At 43.6% G+C, this 19,444-nt stretch overlaps 1 protein-coding gene across 1 annotated transcript; it reads left to right on the forward strand.

The window, feature by feature from the left end:
* The first annotated feature begins 16,443 nt into the window (after positions 1–16,443).
* On the forward strand, positions 16,444–17,932 carry LOC127299196 (peroxidase 2-like). The gene is made up of 4 exons (XM_051329162.2): positions 16,444–16,726; positions 16,811–16,999; positions 17,097–17,265; positions 17,366–17,932. The coding sequence occupies exons 1-4, from the start codon at positions 16,508–16,510 to the stop codon at positions 17,743–17,745; spliced, it is 957 nt and encodes a 318-aa protein (XP_051185122.1). The 5' UTR covers positions 16,444–16,507; the 3' UTR covers positions 17,746–17,932.
* Positions 17,933–19,444: the final 1,512 nt, after the last annotated feature.

The raw sequence follows: 19,444 nt of genomic DNA on the forward strand, positions 1-19,444 counted from the left end.
ATGAATTACTCCTTTGGCGATGGTGGTGATGAATTCCTGACAAGCTTCTCAATAAGCTCCTGAAGCTCATCAATCCTGTATGTGAGATTGCGAATCATCTCTGAATTGTGCTCGACGCGGTTAAGGAGTCTGTCCGACGGCGAGTCCCAGCTCTTGGAGTTATTTCCCCACTCTTCAGCCTCAGGCTCCTTCCCTCCTGCAGTGTTAGAACGATCTATATCCCACTGGCTAGGCAATGCTGCCTTTGGAGTCCCTTCAATTTGATTATTGAAAATTAGATTGTGGAAGGGATGGTGAATGCCTGATAGAGATGTTTTCGGAGCTAGGTAATGACGTGGAACCACTCCTCCAGTGCGAATTCTTGCGCTCTTGTTTGCACTAAAAGGGTTGTCCACCACCTTGATGCTTGCGATGGTAGCACGCGGGTGTGCGCGCGAATCTTCCTCCACCTCTTCTTCATCCTCTTCCTTGACGTCCTTGTCTTCCTCTTTCCACCCAAGATCTCGATCATCTTCATCCAGAAACTCCTTGCCCTTGTTCTTGGAGACCATGGTGCTTCTAAACTGAAAACAGATCCTGGCAGAAATAGCTCGAAACAAAACACGTCGAGAAAACGATATACGGACCTCCAGGGGTCCGGGGGATTATATAGCAAAAATTTTCACGACACAAGGAAAGTACCAGATCGAACCAGAGTCGGAAAGGGGCGACGAGGCGGCCAAACCATAGGTCGGCGCGGGCCTAGGTCAGGCCGCGCCGCCCTATGGTGGCACCCCCTCGTGCGTCCTTTCCACTCCGTTTCGAACTCGTAATTTTTCATATTTTCCAAAAACAGCAAAAATATTGTTCGGAAAGTAAATTGCGTACTTTTCATTACCAGTACTGTTACCTATTCAAAGTCGAGTTCTGGCGGACTGTCGATTTGCCCTTTGATGAAAGCCTCCGGTGTTTCCACTTGAATGATATCAACATCAACATTATAGGAATCACCTGAGATATAATGCTTGAGTCTTTGTCCATTCACCACTTGCGTAGCATTGCCTTGGAGAGAGCTAATTTTGATTGCTCCTGAACCATACACCTCCTCAACAACATATGGTCCTTCCCATTTCGAGAGTAATTTCCCTGCAAAGAATCTGAGACGAGACCGATACAATAGGACTTTGTCCCCAATATTAAATTATCTTTTGATAATCCTTCTATCATGCCATTTTTTAACTTTCTCTTTAAAGAGTTTAGCATTTTCATAAGCTTCACTTCTCCATTCATCAAGAGAACTTAATTGCAACAACCTCTTATCACCGGCAAGTTTAGGATCTTTATTTAATTCTCTAACAGCCCAATAAGCTTTGTGCTCTAGTTCTAGAGGTAAATGACAAGCTTTCCCATAAACCATTTTATAAGGTGACATTCCCATGGGATTTTTATAAGCAGTTCTATAAGCCCATAGTGCATCCTTCAATTTACTAGCCCAATTCTTTCTAGTTTTATTAACGGTCTTTCCCAAAATAGATTTAATCTCTCTATTTGATAATTCCACTTGACCACTAGTTTGAGGATGATAAGCGGAAGCAATTCTATGATTAATACCATACTTAGCAAGAGTTTTTCTAAAACCTCCATGAATAAAATGAGAACCTCCATCAGTCATAATATATCTAGGCACTCCAAATCTAGGAAAAATAATGTCTAAAAGCATTCTTAAAGAGGTCTCATCATCAGCACTTTTTGTAGGTATAGCTTCCACCCATTTAGTAACATAATCAACAGCAACAAGTATGTGAGTGTTACCTTCTGAAGAGGGAAAAGGTCCCATGAAGTCAAATCCCCAACAATCAAACGGTTCAATAACAAGAGTATAATTCATAGGCATTTCATTACGTCTGGAGATATTACCAACCCTTTGGCATTCATCACAAGATAAAATAAACTTTCTCGCATCCTTGAAGAGAGTTGGCCAATAAAAACCTGATTGTAGAACCTTTTGCGCGGTTCTTTCTCCGGCGTGATGTCCTCCATAAGCACTACCATGACATTTACTCAATATCTCTTGTTGTTCATATTCGGGAACACATCTTCGCATAATACCATCCACTCCTTCTTTATATAAGTGTGGGTCATCCCAGAAATAATGCCTCAAGTCATAAAAGAATTTCCTCCTTTGCTGAGCTGAAAAGGTTGGAGGCAAGTACTTGGAAACAATAAAGTTAGCATAATCAGCATACCAAGGACTGTCTCGCGAGCTCACCTTTATTACAGCTAATTGTTCATTTGGAAAACAATCATTAACAGGAACAGGATCATAAGCAATATTTTCCAATCTAGACAAATTATCAAAGAACAGGATTATCAGCACCTTTCCTATCTACAATATGTAAATCAAATTCTTGCAAAAGAAGTACCCATCTAATAAGCCTCGGCTTAGCATCTTTCTTTGTCATAAGGTATCTAATTGCAGCATGATCAGTATGAATAGTAACTTTTGAATCAACAATATAAGATCTAAATTTATCGCAAGCAAAGACTACAGCTAATAATTCTTTTTCAGTTGTAGCATAATTTCTTTGAGCAGCATCAAGAGTTTTACTAGCATAATGAATAACATTCAGTTTTTTATCTACTCGCTGTCCAAGAACAGCGCCTACAGCAAAATCACTAGCATCACACATAATCTCAAATGGTAAGTTCCAATCAGGAGGTTCAACTATAGGAGCAGTTGTTAAGGCTTTCTTTAGAGTTTCAAAAGCTTCCTTACAATCATCATCAAAAACAAATGGTACATCTTTTTGAAGAAGATTAGTAAGAGGTTTTGAAATCTTGGAGAAATCTTTAATAAATCTCCTATAAAACCCAGCATGACCAAGAACACTACGAATACCTTTAACATCCCTCGGATAGGGCATCTTCTCAATTGCTTCAACTTTAGCTCTATCAACTTCAATACCTCTCTCAGAAATTTTATGTCCCAATACAATTCCTTCATTAACCATAAAGTGGCATTTCTCCCAATTAAGAACAAGGTTAGTTTCTTCACATCTCTGCAAAACTTTATCAAGGTTTCGCAAGCAACTATCAAAAGAATTTCCATAGACGGAAAAATCATCCATGAATACCTCTACAATACTCTCACAAAAACCATGAAAAATAGCAGACATGCATCTTTGAAAAGTAGCAGGAGCATTACATAAACCAAAAGGCATACGTCTATAAGCATAAGTTCCATAGGGACAAGTGAAAGTGGTTTTCTCTTGATCTTTAGCTTTAACAGCAATTTGTGAAAACCCAGAATAACCATCAAGAAAACAAAAATGAGTATTTTTAGACAATCTTTCTAGCATTTGATCAATAAATGGTAAAGGGTAATGATCTTTCTTAGTAACTTTATTAACTTTTCGAAAATCAATGCACATTCTATACCCTACAACTACTCTTTGAGGGATGAGCTCATCATTATCATTAGGCACAACAGTCATTCCTCCTTTCTTGGGAACGCAATGCACAGGACTAACCCATCTACTATCAGCAATAGGATATATAATACCAGCTTCAAGAAGTCTTAATACCTCATTCCTTACCACTTCCTTCATCTTCGGAATTAGACGACGCCGATGTTCAACAACAGGCTTTGCATCATCTTCCATATTAATAGCATGTTGGCAAATAGAAGGAGAAATCCCCTTCAAATCATCAAGAGTGTAGCCAATAGCTCCTCGGTGTTTCTTCAATATTTCCAATAGCCTTTCTTCTTCAATCTCTGAAAGCTTAGAACTAATAATAACAGGATATATTTTCTTATCATCAATATGAGCATATTTAAGATTATCAGGCAAAGGCTTTAAATCAAAAATAGGATCTTCCTTTGGTGGCGGTGTTGTACCCAAATCTTCCACCGGTAAATCATGCTTGAGAATAGGTTGGCGAAGAAAAATTTCCTCAAGCTCATCTCTTTCTTTCCTAAAAACTTCACTCTCGCTATCCTGCAAATGTTGCTGGAAAGGATTATTAGGAACAAGAACAATAGATGCACACTGTTCCATTTTAAAATCATCACTAGGCAAATCAGCTTTATAAGGAGTTTTGGTAAATTTAGAGAAGTTAAACTCATAAGATTCACCAGCAAATTTAGTCAAAATTTTCTCTTTCTTGCAATCTATAATAGCTCCACAAGTATTTAGAAAAGGTCTACCAAAAATAATAGGACAATAATCACTAGCAGCAGAACCAAGTACCAAAAAGTCAGCAGGATATTTAATCTTACCGCATAAAACTTCCACATCTCGAACAATACCAATTGGAGAAATAGTTTCTCTATTAGCCAGCTGAATGACCACATCGATATCTTCAAGTTCACAAGAATCAATTTCGTGCATAATCTCCGTGTAAAGCTCATAAGGAATAGCACTAACACTTGCACCAATATCACATAATCCATAATAGCAATGATCACCAATTCTAACAGATAGCATAGGAACACTAACTTGTTTGGGTTTATTAGGATGTGAAACAATATTAGAAGCATCTTCACAGAAAATAATATGACCATCCTCCACATTTTCAGTCACAAGATCTTTATCTATTGCAACAAAGAGGTTCAACTTTTATTTGTTCTTCAGGTTCTACAGGTTTCTTTTCACTTTTATGAACCGCACTATTTATAACAGAGTACTCCTTCATTTTAGCAGGGAAAGGAGTTTTTTCAATATAAGCTTCAGGAATAACATGATCAGCAGTTTCAACTACAACGCATTTATTAATAGATGAATCAATTTTATCTTTATACGGTTCATGATACTTATCAAAATTCTTCTTTGGCAATTCATAATGAGAGGCAAAAGCTTTATAAAGATTTACAGCAACTTGAGAATCAAGACCATATGTAGCACTCATATTACGAAATTTATCAGTATCCATAAAAGCTTCAATGCATTTATAATCATAAATTATACCTGATTCTCTATCCTTGTCGTTCTCCCAACCTTCAGTATTCTCTTGGATCCGATCAAGAAGGTCCCTTTTAAAATCTTCTTTGTTGCGTGTAAATGATCCAGAACAAGAAGTATCCAGCAAGGTCTTGTCTTGAAAAGAAAGTCTTGCATAGAAATTATCAATAATAACATTACCAGGAAGCTCATGAATGGGGCATTTGAGCATTAAAGACTTCAATCTCCCCCAAGCTTGGGCAATACTCTCTCCAACATGAGGCAAAAAATTATATATGCGATTCCGATCCTTGTGAATTTCACTTGGAGGATAGAACTTAGAATAAAACCGGGGCACAATATCATTCCATTCAAGAGAATCCCCATTATCCAGTAATTTATACCAATGCGCCGCCTTACCAGACAGCGATAAAGAGAATAGTTTCTTCCTCACTTCATCCATAGCAATACCTGCACACTTGAATAAACCACATAATTCATGTAAGAACAATAAATGATCTCCAGGGTGGACAGTTCCATCCCCTTCATAGCGGTTATCCATAACACGTTCAATAATTTTCATAGGTATTTTATATGGTATCACTTCCTCACCTGGCGCCTCATCCACTACCGTTGCAGTAGTAGTAGATTTCCCAAATAAAAATTGAAGAGAAGATCTCTCCATAATGACTTATAGCAGCAGGCAGAAATAAAATCAGCACAAGCAGTAAAGGTTTTCCTTACCAATTCCACTTACCAATAGCGCTTCACTCCCCGGCAACGGCGCCAGAAAATAGTCTTGATGTCCCTCATGTATTGGGGGTGTATCGTAGTATTTTCGATAAGTAAGAATGTCGATCCCAACGAGGAGCAGAAGGTGTTGACAAGCAGTTTCGATGAAGGATTCACTGTAAATGCTCACAGACAAGTATTCAGGGGGTTTTGATGTAACAGTTGAATAAAGTACGAGTAAGTAAAGTGCGAGAGTAACGATTGCAGCGAGTGGCCCAATCCTTTTTAGCACAAAGGACAAGCCGGTTTGTTTACTTATAATGACCAAACGTTCTCGAGGACACACAGGGTTTTAGTCTAGTGCTTTCGCTACATACGGCTAAATAATCTTCATTGTTATGATAAGTGTTGTGTGGGTGGACCTATGCTAATGTACCACCCTTCCTAGGACTAATACATACTTGTGATTATACCCCTTGCAAGCATCCGCAACTACAAGAAAGTAATTAAGAATAAATCTAACCACAGCCTTAAACTCTGAGATCCTGCTATCCCTCCTGCATCGATATACCAACGGGGGTTTAGGTTTCTGTCACTCCGGCAACCCCGCAATTGGCAAACGAATACAAGATGCATTCCCCTAGGCCCATAAATGGTGAAGTGTCATGTAGTCGACGTTCACATGACACCACTAGAAGAATAACACCACAACTTAAATATCATACCATTGAATATTACTCAACCATAATTCACTACTAACATTTAGACTTCACCCATGTCCTCAAGAACTAAACGAACTACTCACGAGACATCATATGGAACATGATCAGAGGTGGTATGATGATGAATAACAATCTGAACATAAACTTGGTTCAATGGTTTCACTCAATAGCATCAACAACAAGTAGAGATCGATACCGGGAGAGTTTCCCCTATCAAACAATCAAGATCAAACCCAAATTGCTACGGCGGTGACGGTGTCCAGCGGTGGAGACGGCGGTGATGATGGTGGAGATGATGATGATGGTGATGGAGATGATGTCCAGCTCGATGACGGCGACGATGGCGTCAATTTCCCCCTCCCGGAGGGAATTTCCCCGGCGGATTCCTGCCCGCCGGAGAGCTCTTTTCTCTCTGGTTTTCTCCGCCCCGCAGAGGCGGCTGTAACTCTTCGCGAGGTACCCTCTGTGGCTTAGGTTTTCGGGACGAAGGATTTCGCGAAGAAAAGGAGGCGAAAGGGGCTGTGGGGCCCCCACACCACATGGTGGCGCGGCCAGGCCATGGGCCGCGCCGCCCTATGGTGTGGGCCCACCCTGGGTCCAGCTGGCTCCTCCTTCTGGCTTCCTTCATCATTTTGAAAAATAGGATTTTTGGTATAATTTCCTTCCACAGTTGATCTTCCGAAATATTGCGTTCTGACGGTGCTTTTTCCAGCAGAATCCTGGCTCCGGTGCTTGATCCTCCAACAATGATGAAACATGCAAAATAGATGAAATAACATAAGTATTGTGTCCCAATATGAAATATATCAATGAATAACAGCAAATTATGATATAAAATAGTGATGCAAATTGGACGTATCAGTGGTATGGGTGAACGAGTTATGCCACTTGCAGTATGGCCTTCCGTTCATTTCTTGCGCCGTGGGGATTTTATGGCCTTCGGGTAACTTCAGCTGCTTCTCCTTGAGTAAGAGGTCAAAAATCTGCTCAGCTTTGCTTATGTCGAAGTCAAACCCCTTTGCAGGACCTTGTGGTTTAACCCATTTGCAGGACACGGGGTTTGCCCCCCGAGTCCATTCAGCCACGGCTACCTCATGATCTCCCGCAGAGTCTTCATCTTCCCCTGTCTCAACCAGGACTACCGAGTGCTTGAACTTGTCCTGGTACAACTCTGGGTGTGGCGATGTTCATATAATGATAGTTTCTGAACCATATGCGCCAGTGAAGTGTACTCTGCTTGGGAAGCCATATCCTTGATCCGCGATGCGAGACCCACCACTGCCAGATCGACTGCTTCTTTTTCATTCATACGAGCCGAATAGCATCGGTTCCTGATGGCCCTGAAGCGCTGAATGTATTCCGATACCGTTTCTCCGCACTTCTGTCGTACTTGTGCTAGATCGGCAATGCCAGCCTCGGAATCTTCTGAGTGATATTGCATGTGGAACTGTTCTTCCATCTGCTTCCAAGTCCGGATTGAATCTGGTGGCAGCGAGGTGTACCACCCGAAAGCCGATCCTGTGAGAGATTGCGCGAAAAACCTCACACGTAATGGGTCTGATGCTGAGATCATGCCCAACTGCGCCAAATATCGGCTCACATGCTCAACTGAGCTAGAGCCTTCCGATCCACTAAACTTGGAGAATTCAGGGAGCCGATATTTGGGTGGTAGTGGGATCAAATCATACTCGTTGGGGTACGGCTTGGAATAGCTGATTGCCCTCCTTTTTGGCACCATGCCGAACTGGTCCCTCAAGATTGCACTGATCTGATCCACGGTGCTAGCTACAGGAGTTGAGCTCTGATGATTCGTTGGGGTGGCATATTTAGCTAGCCACGCGTGCTTCTCGGGATCCGCTCCAGAAACCCCTCCTGTTGTTCCAGAAATCCCTGCTGTTGCAACCTGGTTCGTGCGCGCCCAGTTACTGCAGTCCGGCACGTACGTGCACATGTATCCGTGCGGGATTTCCTTAGGCGGTTCATACAAGAACTGGTAATCACTAGGATCACCGCCGATCTTGTAGACGACGTATGCCGGTGAACTCGGCAGCTCTGGTGCTGCTAGCGCGAATGGCAGCTGTGGTCTGGTCCGGAACGGTATCTCTCCTTGGTGAGTCCCTAGAGCAGGTCCTGACGGAGAGTACTGATGCTTCATGATTTCCTGGACCACGCGAAGCGCGACACGCTCCAAAGTGTTCACCAGGCTCTCAGAATGGCGGTGTAGCAAATGAGCTACCATGTGATTAACCTCCTGACGTAGAGACCTGGTGCGTTCTTCTGAAGGACTAGACAGATCTACTCCATCGAGAGCGCCTTCAGCTGAGAACCCTTTCCACCTGATGCCGTGTGAGCGGGTCCTCTGGAAAGGGCCGATGAGGTCGGCTTCAAAGAGAGCTTTGATCTCATCATACTTCTTCTTGTACTCCTCAGACAGATCTTCGTACGTGACTGGATCTTCCGCCATCTCTGATGCGGATGTTGATGCAGTTGTTGTAGAAGAATGTCCCACCGGGCATGCCAGAATGTGTTGACCACCAAAACCCACCGACGAGTAGCGACGGGCAACACGAAGAGCGGGAGGCTCCCAGGACTGCTGGTGGGCCCTGGTCCCTCGGGCGACGGCCCGCAAACCTCCGGCACGCACGTCCGATGCTGGTGCAAGGGCGTGCCACCTGACCTATACCTGGTCAGGAAGGTGATGGATTTCTTCGACTAGTTTCCTGCATGGCATACACGTAAACATTAAATACGAGCCTCGATCGGCTCTCATGTTGTCCTGTGAATCGGCTCAAGGAGCCGATCCACCCATGATTCGTATGAGATCTACGATAACATGGTGGTCCTGCTTGATCAATATTAGGTTAAAACGATCTACGACGATCTAGGGTTTTCACCACATAACCGGAACGTCCTACACGTAATTGAGCCTGGCAGACACGAAAGATGATAATAAACCAGCCCTAGACAAGGCCTAAAAACCAACGTGGAGTTGATTCCCGGAACATCTTCTCTAGGACTAGTAAACTATACCTTACATGCTACTGGATCCTTCAACTCGTTTGCAAGGCCTAACTATGTAGATATCAAACTAATCCATGAAGAACAAGGAGCAATCGTAACGGATCGAATCTACTAAACAATGACTAAGCAAGGTGCCACCCTTGCACCTAAGATCGGTACAAGGGTGGCTAGATATCCAGGGGCAGCATGACTAATCAAATACATCGAGAAAGTACCGATGCTAACCCTAACATATCCATGATAATGGTGTTGCTCGCCATCAAAAGGGCTTCAGTACGAGCAACACATGAACAACGAATAAACAAGATTCTGCCTAGATCGCAAGATGCGATCTAGGCAGCATAGCGCTTACCCGGAAGAAACCCTCGAAACAAGGGGTGGCGATGCGCCTAGATTGGTTTGTTGTGAACGTGATCGTCCTCTTTCTCAATAACCCTAGATACATATTTATAGTCCGTAGACTTCCTAACGTGGGAATAATCCCAACCGTATATGAGCTAAACTCTACCTTTTAATCCTAACCGACACGTATCCTACTATATTTACAGATACACGGGCAATTTAGCCCAAACTCTTTATACAAGGCCGATTCATGAATAATTTCTACGTATATTTGCTAAGCCCATCTCAATCACGGCCCACTTCTGATTTGGTTAAAATCTGGTGATAACAGTAACTGGCCATTATGCCGTATCGAGGCCCCGTGTCGTGAGCTTGCGCCCTGTTACTTAAATCATGGCAGTTCTCGTTAATCCATGTACTCAAATTTATTTCAGTCCTCTGGACTCTCCGGTCTTCTCTTGGCGGCAAGGTAACACGCTCGATTTCTTTATTGATTCCAGCCCAAATTGCATTCATCTTCGCCGATGTCATGCATATCGTATTGAATAGCTTGAACCAATCATTGTTCTTGAACTTTGAGTAAAAATTGGCGGCCAAGTGCCTCATGCACCACCTTGTCTCTAGGTCAGCCCACCCCAAGTCAGTATCCGATGACCTGCTTGATTATTTCGACCGCGCTCAAAAGGCTCATGTTGTGATCTGAGATGATGCAAACATCGGGCCGATTTCTCACGACCCCCATCATCAAGCAGCTGAGGAACCATAACTAGCTATCTTTGTCCTCACTCTCGACTAGTGCATATGCAATAGGCAAGAGCTGATTATTTTCGTTAGAAGTGATAGCCACCAAGAGTGTGCCCTTGTACTTTCCAGTGAGAAATGTACAATCTATTAACAGCACCGGGCGGCATTGATGAAATGCCCGTATAGTATGGAGGAACGCCTATAGTAAACGATCAAAGATTTCTTGGTTTTCCTCCAGAGCGTGTTGATGATGTCTCCTGAACACTTGAGTCCCCCGGTTAGTTACACATATCTGATGGAGCAGTCTGGGGGAAAGGTCATATGCCTCCTCATAGGTGTCATACAACTTCTGGAAAATGTCCTCCTTCACACGCCTTGCCTTGTTGTAGCTGACTGGGAAGCCAATCAGATCTTCCATGATTTTTTGCAGCTTCTTTGCACCAAGGGTTATATCTTCTTCCACCACCACTTGCATGATATGTGATACATATTTTGCAGTGACGTTGTGCTGGTTCTCGTAGCTACACGGGGTTCTATTTTTGAGATATGCCAATGCTGACATACCCTAGGGCTCATCCGAGCGATAACTCTCCCCTACAACCCCCATCCAATTTGACACATATGACTTTCAGCTGCCTTCGATCCGACTGCTTCACTTTATGCTCGCGAGATATGCCCAGCGCATACCTCTTTATTGATTGGTTAGTCGAGTCCTTGTCTGGGAAGTTTTACCAACCTACAGACTCACCTTCCCTAGGCCCGGAACAGGGCAGAATTCATTGCTGATGGTCATAGTTTGCAAGAACTTAGGTTCCATCGGCGCCGCAACTGCCCTCCACGAAGGACCGACACCTTCTTCATTTGAGGAGGATTCAGACGAAGAAGACGAGTGTCATCGTCCAATGCCTCCGGCAATCCCTCCACATGCTCGCTAATGTCTACGAACAAGGACCAATATCCTGGGTCAGGAACTGAGTAGGCAACCATCTACGCCGATGGGCTGGTGCTGGGGCCTGCAGTCAGGGCCATATGCTCTGACTGGCTGATGCTCGGTCCTGTGGTGATGGTCATCTCCTCTTCACCAGCGCCCCTAGTGCAACCGACATCATCATCACCAGATATAAACTGAACATACACCATGAGCTCTCCGTACATAGCAGCACCAGGTGTGATTACAAACCTCATGTACGTACCACAATTTCTATCACTTTTTACCTCGTACAAACTCCAACGGCCACGTGTCCCATCATTCCCTCCTACGTTGATGGGAGCCTCAACGATCATCTTCATCCCACACATGCTAGGACCAAATTTTGCTCCGATGCATCTTCTAACATCCATAAATCCTCTATTGACCATGCTTGTCACTACAACTTTCATTGAGTCGCAGTGCGACACATCGAAACCGAAAAATTTGTTGTGTACGACGTCTCCATAAAAAACTAATACAATTTCCATCATACCTACCACACAACCATATTTTCAAAATAATATTAGACTACAACACAACAATATTTAACATGCCATTAACATTTTTAATAATCATAAGACAACACCATCTATAATAAATACCATTACATAATAATTCCATAAGACCCCTACCGTAGAGTCATTCCATAATAAATTTAACACCAAACATAAGACGACACCATATTTTAATAAGCGGTGAATTTTAATACTACCAACTAAAAAATAAAATTAAAATAAGTATGGATATATTTTAATACCTCAACTTCAACCCGCGCGCTCCACTTCTAATTATATCGCAAAATATTTCTACCTTGTTGTAATTAGAGCATGACGAGGTATCGACTCGTCGATGCCTACATATTGTAGATTTAGGGTTTCGTGGAAAATATAGGGAAAGTAGAACTCGAAGGTTGTTAGACGAACAAAGGCGTCCAACTAAACAAAACACGGTGGCTAGGGTTTGCAATGATTTGATCCTTATAAAGGTGAAGCCAAGGATTTTCCGTGTCGTACAAGTACAGAGTTATTTGGCCGCACTGAGCCTTTTCTTATATTGTTACAAGTTTCATATACCAACTCATCTTCCTAGGCCTCCAAATCTTCGAGTCCATAGGCCTTCGACTTCAACCATTGACCAGGGATATATATATATATATATATATATATATATATATATATATATATATATATATATATATATATATATATATATATATGCGACATGTCCCTTAGGTATACCTATGTCAGAGCTGTCTATACTCAAATCGACCTAAAATACACATTTAACACATTTAGTTAGAACATTAATATTTCATCACCCTATTATTATATGTCTATTTTAACATGGATCTTGAACATATCATTATTTACTACTAATGTTCATCACTACTTAGTCTACTTAGTCCTAATATGCACCATTACTTAGTCTAATTAGAAGGTCATTCGCACGTGATATATTTCTACGTAACACATAAACTCATAGTCTATATGATCCGCATGTTGCATACATAAAACATAAATTTTACACGGAACATTTATTAGCTACTTAACGTCTTAATTATATGTTGCATGTTCTAATATACTACTCAGTAATAACTACACAGCCGATGGCGTACCAATATTTCCATCCTACTTATGCGTGCAACTACAGAACATGCACCAATCAAACTAATTACACTACACAACTAATTAGGTTCTAACTACATAAATAAAATACATCATGCTACTTCTTGAAATCCTTACGTTGATATCAGAGACTGAGCAAACACTGAATTTTTGAGCAGCGAGCAAGAGACATCAACTAAGTGAGCATAGACTATGTGCGCGAAGAAAAATGAGTATACTGATAGTGAGAGTGGGCAAAAAGTAAGAGAGAGCGAGTCAGGTCTTTATATAGAATAAGCTCAGCTAGGAGGAATCAACGAGGCTGCACTGAATTAATCATCCATGCTTTATTTATTGTACCATTTTTGTGAGACACTTTGTCATCGGAAATAATGCAGTCTATTTCCTGTACCAGAGAATATGTGCCCCATATCAACTTAATTTGTAACAGTTTCAGAGCAATCACGTCACCGAAAGCATCATAATTGCAACAGTTTGAGCAATCAAAGCAGCACAATTTGCAATAGTACTAGCTGTCGAATTGTCTTTTGCAGCATAAAAATCAATGTTCCCGCATGGAAGTCAGTGTTACACTGAGATGATGTCGGCCAGGATTCCCGCGCGAGGTGGTCGAGCCATGCTGACCTGCTGCCAAGGCGTATGGAGGCATGCGCCACGCTGACGTGCCGCCAGCCGCCACGGCGGCAGGACCCACAACACCTAACGGTGCACGGACGGCGGTCACAACGGACTAACCTGCAGCCAATGTTTGCGCTAGCAGGTGCTGCCACCTCTCTTTAGGGTGGCAAGCTACACGTGTCGCATGGGGGCGTTGCCGCCATGCACGAGGTGGTCTCTTCTGGCAATTACACTCAGAGGTGGTCATTTTTATCAGTTCACTGAGGCCGGTGGTCTCTTTTGCCAAAAATTCGATTTGGTGAGCTTAAGATCGATTTACACATGATCAGCGTGTGCAAAAGTTCTAACTTGACAACTAGAAAGTAAAATGTGAGATAGTCGAATCACTCCCCACGGATTAACTTGACACATAGAGTGCATTGTGTCGGTCATGTTCACATAGAAATAAGGAAGTGATTCCATGATATGATTGAAGAAAATAGATTAATATTACAACTCCTTAACATAGATACTTATTCTTTCATTGCCATGAGATCGTCTCAGCATTCTATAGACAATCAAACCACACTGCACATAGGATATAAGGTTTTTACTAGACATTGTACGTTCGGGGCCTAAACCTATATATAAATCTCTATCTTCAGTGTGCTACCATTCTAATATCCGAGCGTGACCTCCGTCGAATAAATATACTTACGTAAAATACCTTGAAAAAAGGATAACATGTTGATGCAGCACCATTTCATGCTCTCTTTTGTTTTTAGATGGTATATACATGTATCAACTCTGTATAACCCATGATGTAATATTTTTTAAGAGCTAAAAATAAGGCAATAAAAAGCAGCATGCATCAGTCGATGCAACGGCTGGGATTATGTCCCTATTTTGAAAAATAGGAGTGAATAATTCTCAATCGAGTAATATAAGAAATGACTTATTTCTCCGCTAGCTGACACCATCAAATCACTATTTCAACCCATGTTCTAACCCATGGAAAGCACGGATCACGAGATCTAACTATCATTTTTTTACTCGGTTGCAACTCATGATAGCAGGAATCACGAGTGAATTCAACGGTCTAGATCATTTTTTTCGGATGCATCCCATGTGTGAGTAGTAAAATCCTAGTGCAACATTACCTGCAATCTCATTTGCAACCTCGGTTGCAACTCATGGCTAGTACGAATCACAATGCAATCCAATGGTTTAGGATTTGACTAAAAATTAGCAAAACCGTTCATATAATACACACAATAAAAATTGTTGGGTAGCATGATCAAATTTTAGTACCTGATGACACATTTTTTTCTTTGAAATTTGAAAGTAGTTTTAATATGTGATTTTATAAAGGTTATTCTATTTAGGAAATGTGTCTTGATAATTCTCTCCATCCGATTGTGGTCGTTAGCATTCACATCCTTATAGGGGGAGCAACCAACAACCACATGTATACATACAATCTTTTGCTCATACAGAAATTAAAAATAATTTTCCTTTTAAACCGGTAATCCAACTCGCGATCCATCTTGACCTTTGGATTCGCGTCGATGAGGGCTTTAAAAGAAAATTCCATCTTAACATGTTTTGAAGATACTTTTTCGATGCCAGTCGCCTGGTTATAATATTGTATCTGCCAGTTTCATATTTAAATGTTAGCACTCAAATTATACGTCGTTACCGGATAATATTTACATGTTTTGTTTGTCGTAGAAGTGATCTATACATGTCTAAAGAGTGGTTATTTGATCTAGTCTAAGCACGAAAAAGATGATATTATCATCATGCAAGGCTTACACGGGCGAGGAGAAAAGTTGAAAAAACCTGGCAAACATTTGATTTTGATCTGCCAACCAACTTTGGTTAACATGGTGACCAAGGGACTATAATTTGGCAACTAAGTTCGTTTTTTTTTTTTGTCAAAACATATCAACATGAGATCTAGTTTTAAGGATTCTGTCACAAAAGAAAAAACGTGAACATGGGTTCAAGAGATAAAGCGTTTCAAGTTTGAAAACATAAGGAATATCACATGACAGATTGGCAACATGCGTATGGTTGCGGTTCACATATTTAATCTATGTCAACAGAATACTAATCTGGTGCACTTGTCCTATATAGCACTCTTTTTTTTATAATGGTGACAATATATACTTATGTTCTATTTCTAAAAGTAATTCATGCATAGTAAAAAAATGAAATGGCTTGACCTAGGAGGAGCTTTCAAATTATTTTTTGATGGTCAGCTTTCAAATTATGCATTCGCCATGTCGTTGTTTCCACAGTTTCCTTCGATTACCTTTTTCGAGATATAGCTGTTCTATTATTGCATTGGACTGGAAAATGCAGATTCCATCACGCGACATCTAAACACGGACGCACGTCTTGCTAGCTTTGGCCGTGACAAGGTACTCGCGTCCATGATCCATATCATGCGCCGCCGCTCACCTCACAGCTGTATGCACCATTTCAGGCATGTCTTGGGGGTCGGAACCAGATCAACGCGATGCCTCGTGATGTCTGGATCACGGAGACCAGACCAGGAATCAATCAAAACAGCTCGATTTCATTTACTTCGTGGTTCGTGCGCACCTCAAATGCATACGCCCACGAATCGGCGACGAGTCGACGACGACCTCGCATTGCATCGTCATCCTCCTAAATCTGCTCTCCTCGACCTCGTAGCTCAATCGTATATATACACCTAGCCCCTCGTCGTTCACAGCCGTGCTTCTCCTCCATATATAGCTCATCAGAGTAATAGCTAATCAAGAGCAGCACCGGCCACCTCACACGGTGGTGTTGGCTGATCGATCGATGGCTGTGAGAGGGATGCTGCTGGTCGCCGTCGTGTCGGCGCTGCTCCTGCACGCCGCCTGCGTCGCCGAGGCGCAGACCCTCAGGCTCGCGTACTACAACCAGACGTGCCCGTCCGCCGAGGCCATCGTGTTCGACGAGGTCCAGAAGGCGTACAAAGTCGACAACCGCACGGCAGCTGCCCTGCTCCGGCTGCACTTCCACGACTGCTTCGTCAATGTAAGCTGAGCGTTTCACAGTTCGAAGCCAGGTATAGGTACAATCTGCTGACTGCGGCACGTCCGTCGACTGGTCTGTTCTCAGGGCTGCGACGCGTCGGTGCTGCTGGAGTCCGGCGACAACCAGGCGGAGAAGAACGCGGACCCGAACAAGAGCCTCCGGGGGTACGACGTCATCGACAAGGCCAAGGCGAGGCTCGAGCTCGCCTGCAAGCAGACGGTCTCCTGCGCCGACATCCTCGCCTACGCCGCCAGGGACAGCGTCAGGGTTGCGGTACGTACGTGCGGCCGCGCGCGTGAACTACTATGCCAGCTAGAACTTGCTATCGACCGATGATCTCTGACCGACCAAAACGGGGATTCGCATGCAGACCGGCTGGTTCAACTACAAGGTCCCCGGCGGCAGGCCGGACGGCACCGTGTCGAAGTTGAGCATGGCCCTCGCCAACCTCCCTCCTCACAACCAGCGGAACGTGACGCTGCTCGCCAAGTCCTTCACCGTCAAGGGCTTGTCCGTGGACGACCTCGTCGTCCTCTCTGGTAAAATCAATCATGCTCCATGGAACATGGATCGATCGCCATGAAATCGATCAAGCTCATCGATCGAACCTCTAGCTGACGCAATATGTATATAATGTAGGCGCGCACACGCTCGGGATGTCGCGGTGCGGCACGTTCCAGTACCGGCTGGCGAACAACAATGACAAGGGCATGAACGCGACGTTCCGGGACGACCTGAGGCGTCGGTGCAACTACAACGCGGCCAACGTGGCGCCCCTCGACGCCGGCAGCCAGTACGGGTTCGACACCAGCTACTACGCCAACGTGCTGGCCAACAAGACCTTGCTCGAGTCCGACGCCGCGCTCAACTCGCCCTCCACCGTGAACAGGGTGAGGCAGCTCAAGAACGACCCCTCCACCTTCATGCGCAGCTTCGAGCTGTCCATGGGAAAGATGGGGGCCCTCCGCGGCAGCAGCCAGGGCAAGGTCCGCGACAACTGCAGGAGGGTCAGGATGTGATCCATGGGTCAAATGCAAGACGTGCGCGGCTCGATATATTGACGATTATTGAATTCATTGTTTCGTGATCCTGTCTTTCATCTGTTTCATTTGCATTCAAATGTTACATCACCGCTTTTGAGATTCGGGATATTGTGGTTTTTCTTTTGATGCGAGGACATGTAATTGAATCGAGAATTAGTGTTTATGCAAAGATTTTAATCTTTTTCAAAAAAGAGAGGTTGATATCCCGGGTGAGAAGGATACATCAACAATCCGAAACCACTACAAAACATCTATACACCCAACAATGAAGAAAGATCATGCCATGAGAGGGATTATTCCCTCAACACACAGAAAACAACGTCCCACAAGCTAGGTACCAAGATCACACCGCTACCAGGAGACTATCTTCCAATCACAACTGGTGCTGATGTAGGATCCCAAGATCCTCTAGAACCGACGACCATTTAACCGGCCTCCTATAGGTGGAGATCTAATGTCCGGGGCCACTGTCCCGGTCCTCGTGCTGTAGGCTAGCTGCATGGCTAACGCGCCTATGTGCCACCGGGCAACATGCTTGAAGGAGTAGCCTGCCCAAGCCAATCAGGGTGTAGATCGGATCCACCCGTAGATGTGACACCACCTGCAACCACGCCACCACCGCCGTGCATGCCTGCCACATACACATAGAAACATAGTCGGAGTAGTCCAAGGAGTCACCGCCCAAGATATCCCACCACCGCCACGCCGCGCAGGCCGGCTTTGTGCAACGTGAGAGGAGGGGGTTCGCTGGGAGAAGGAGCCTTTCAGGGGGGCAGGGGGCGCCCCGATGCATCACACCATGGACGCACAGGGACTATGGAGAGAGGACAAGGGTGTGTCCCCAGATCAAAAGTACCAACCCTGGTCCTCAAGATGCCTTCAAGGATTCTTATGATGAGCGACCAAAAGTGTTTCACAACAATTCAATTCTTTCATCAAGTGAGTACCATTTATGCCTTCGGTCAACAAAAATAACATCAAAGTCTTTTGTTTTCTTCTTAGATGGTTCAATTGGGCTCCTTGCACTATTAACTTTGCCTAATCTCAAGTTGTGAAAGGCACACTTGCTGTAAGAAAGAAAACAATTGACAAACTAAGTGTTCCTCGCAATGTTAGTAGACCATGTGCTCGAGTCCGGCGCTGCATCCAACTCGTTGCGCACCATGAAAAGGATGAGGCAGCTCAAGAACGATCCTCCACCAGGGTATCATTGAATCACCCTATGAAGAAACGGTAGCACACATTCGGCTCAGCGGACACATGGCATGCACCTCATGTGCATATTCTAGAAGCCTTCACCACCACCAAGCTCTCAAAACAATGCCTTCATCAAGGCCATTGCCAGGCACAACCAATTATAAGCAGACATTTGATCTTCACCTTGAAAGGTAAGAATTTTAACTTCTCCTATGATGACGCCCCACTCATATGCCGCTTCTACGAAGCCCGAAACACCAAGCAAGTTCACCATCGCCGCAAAGTCTCGAACCACCAACACTAGTCCTCAGATCTTGGCTTCCATGCCATTCTCCGCCTATGACATAACCATGACACAAAAAATGCATGCCCCATGATGATAAAAGATAGAAGAACTTCGCGCCACCGCTCCCTCCTGAAACCTAACGGTCGAAAAAAAACATGGGTGCGCACGACCAAATCCCATCTCATCCAACAA

This window comes from Lolium perenne, chromosome 1, assembly GCF_019359855.2.
Source record: "Lolium perenne isolate Kyuss_39 chromosome 1, Kyuss_2.0, whole genome shotgun sequence".
Classification (NCBI taxonomy): domain Eukaryota; kingdom Viridiplantae; phylum Streptophyta; class Magnoliopsida; order Poales; family Poaceae; genus Lolium; species Lolium perenne.

Coding starts and splice junctions, on each gene's coding strand:
- LOC127299196 (XM_051329162.2), top strand. CDS start 16,508: ATGGCTGTGAGAGGGATGCTGCTGGTCGCCGTCGTGTCGGCGCTGCTC. Junction 16,727..16,810: donor TCCACGACTGCTTCGTCAAT/GTAAGCTGAGCG, acceptor GTCTGTTCTCAG/GGCTGCGACGCGTCGGTGCT. Junction 17,266..17,365: donor CGACCTCGTCGTCCTCTCTG/GTAAAATCAATC, acceptor TATATAATGTAG/GCGCGCACACGCTCGGGATG.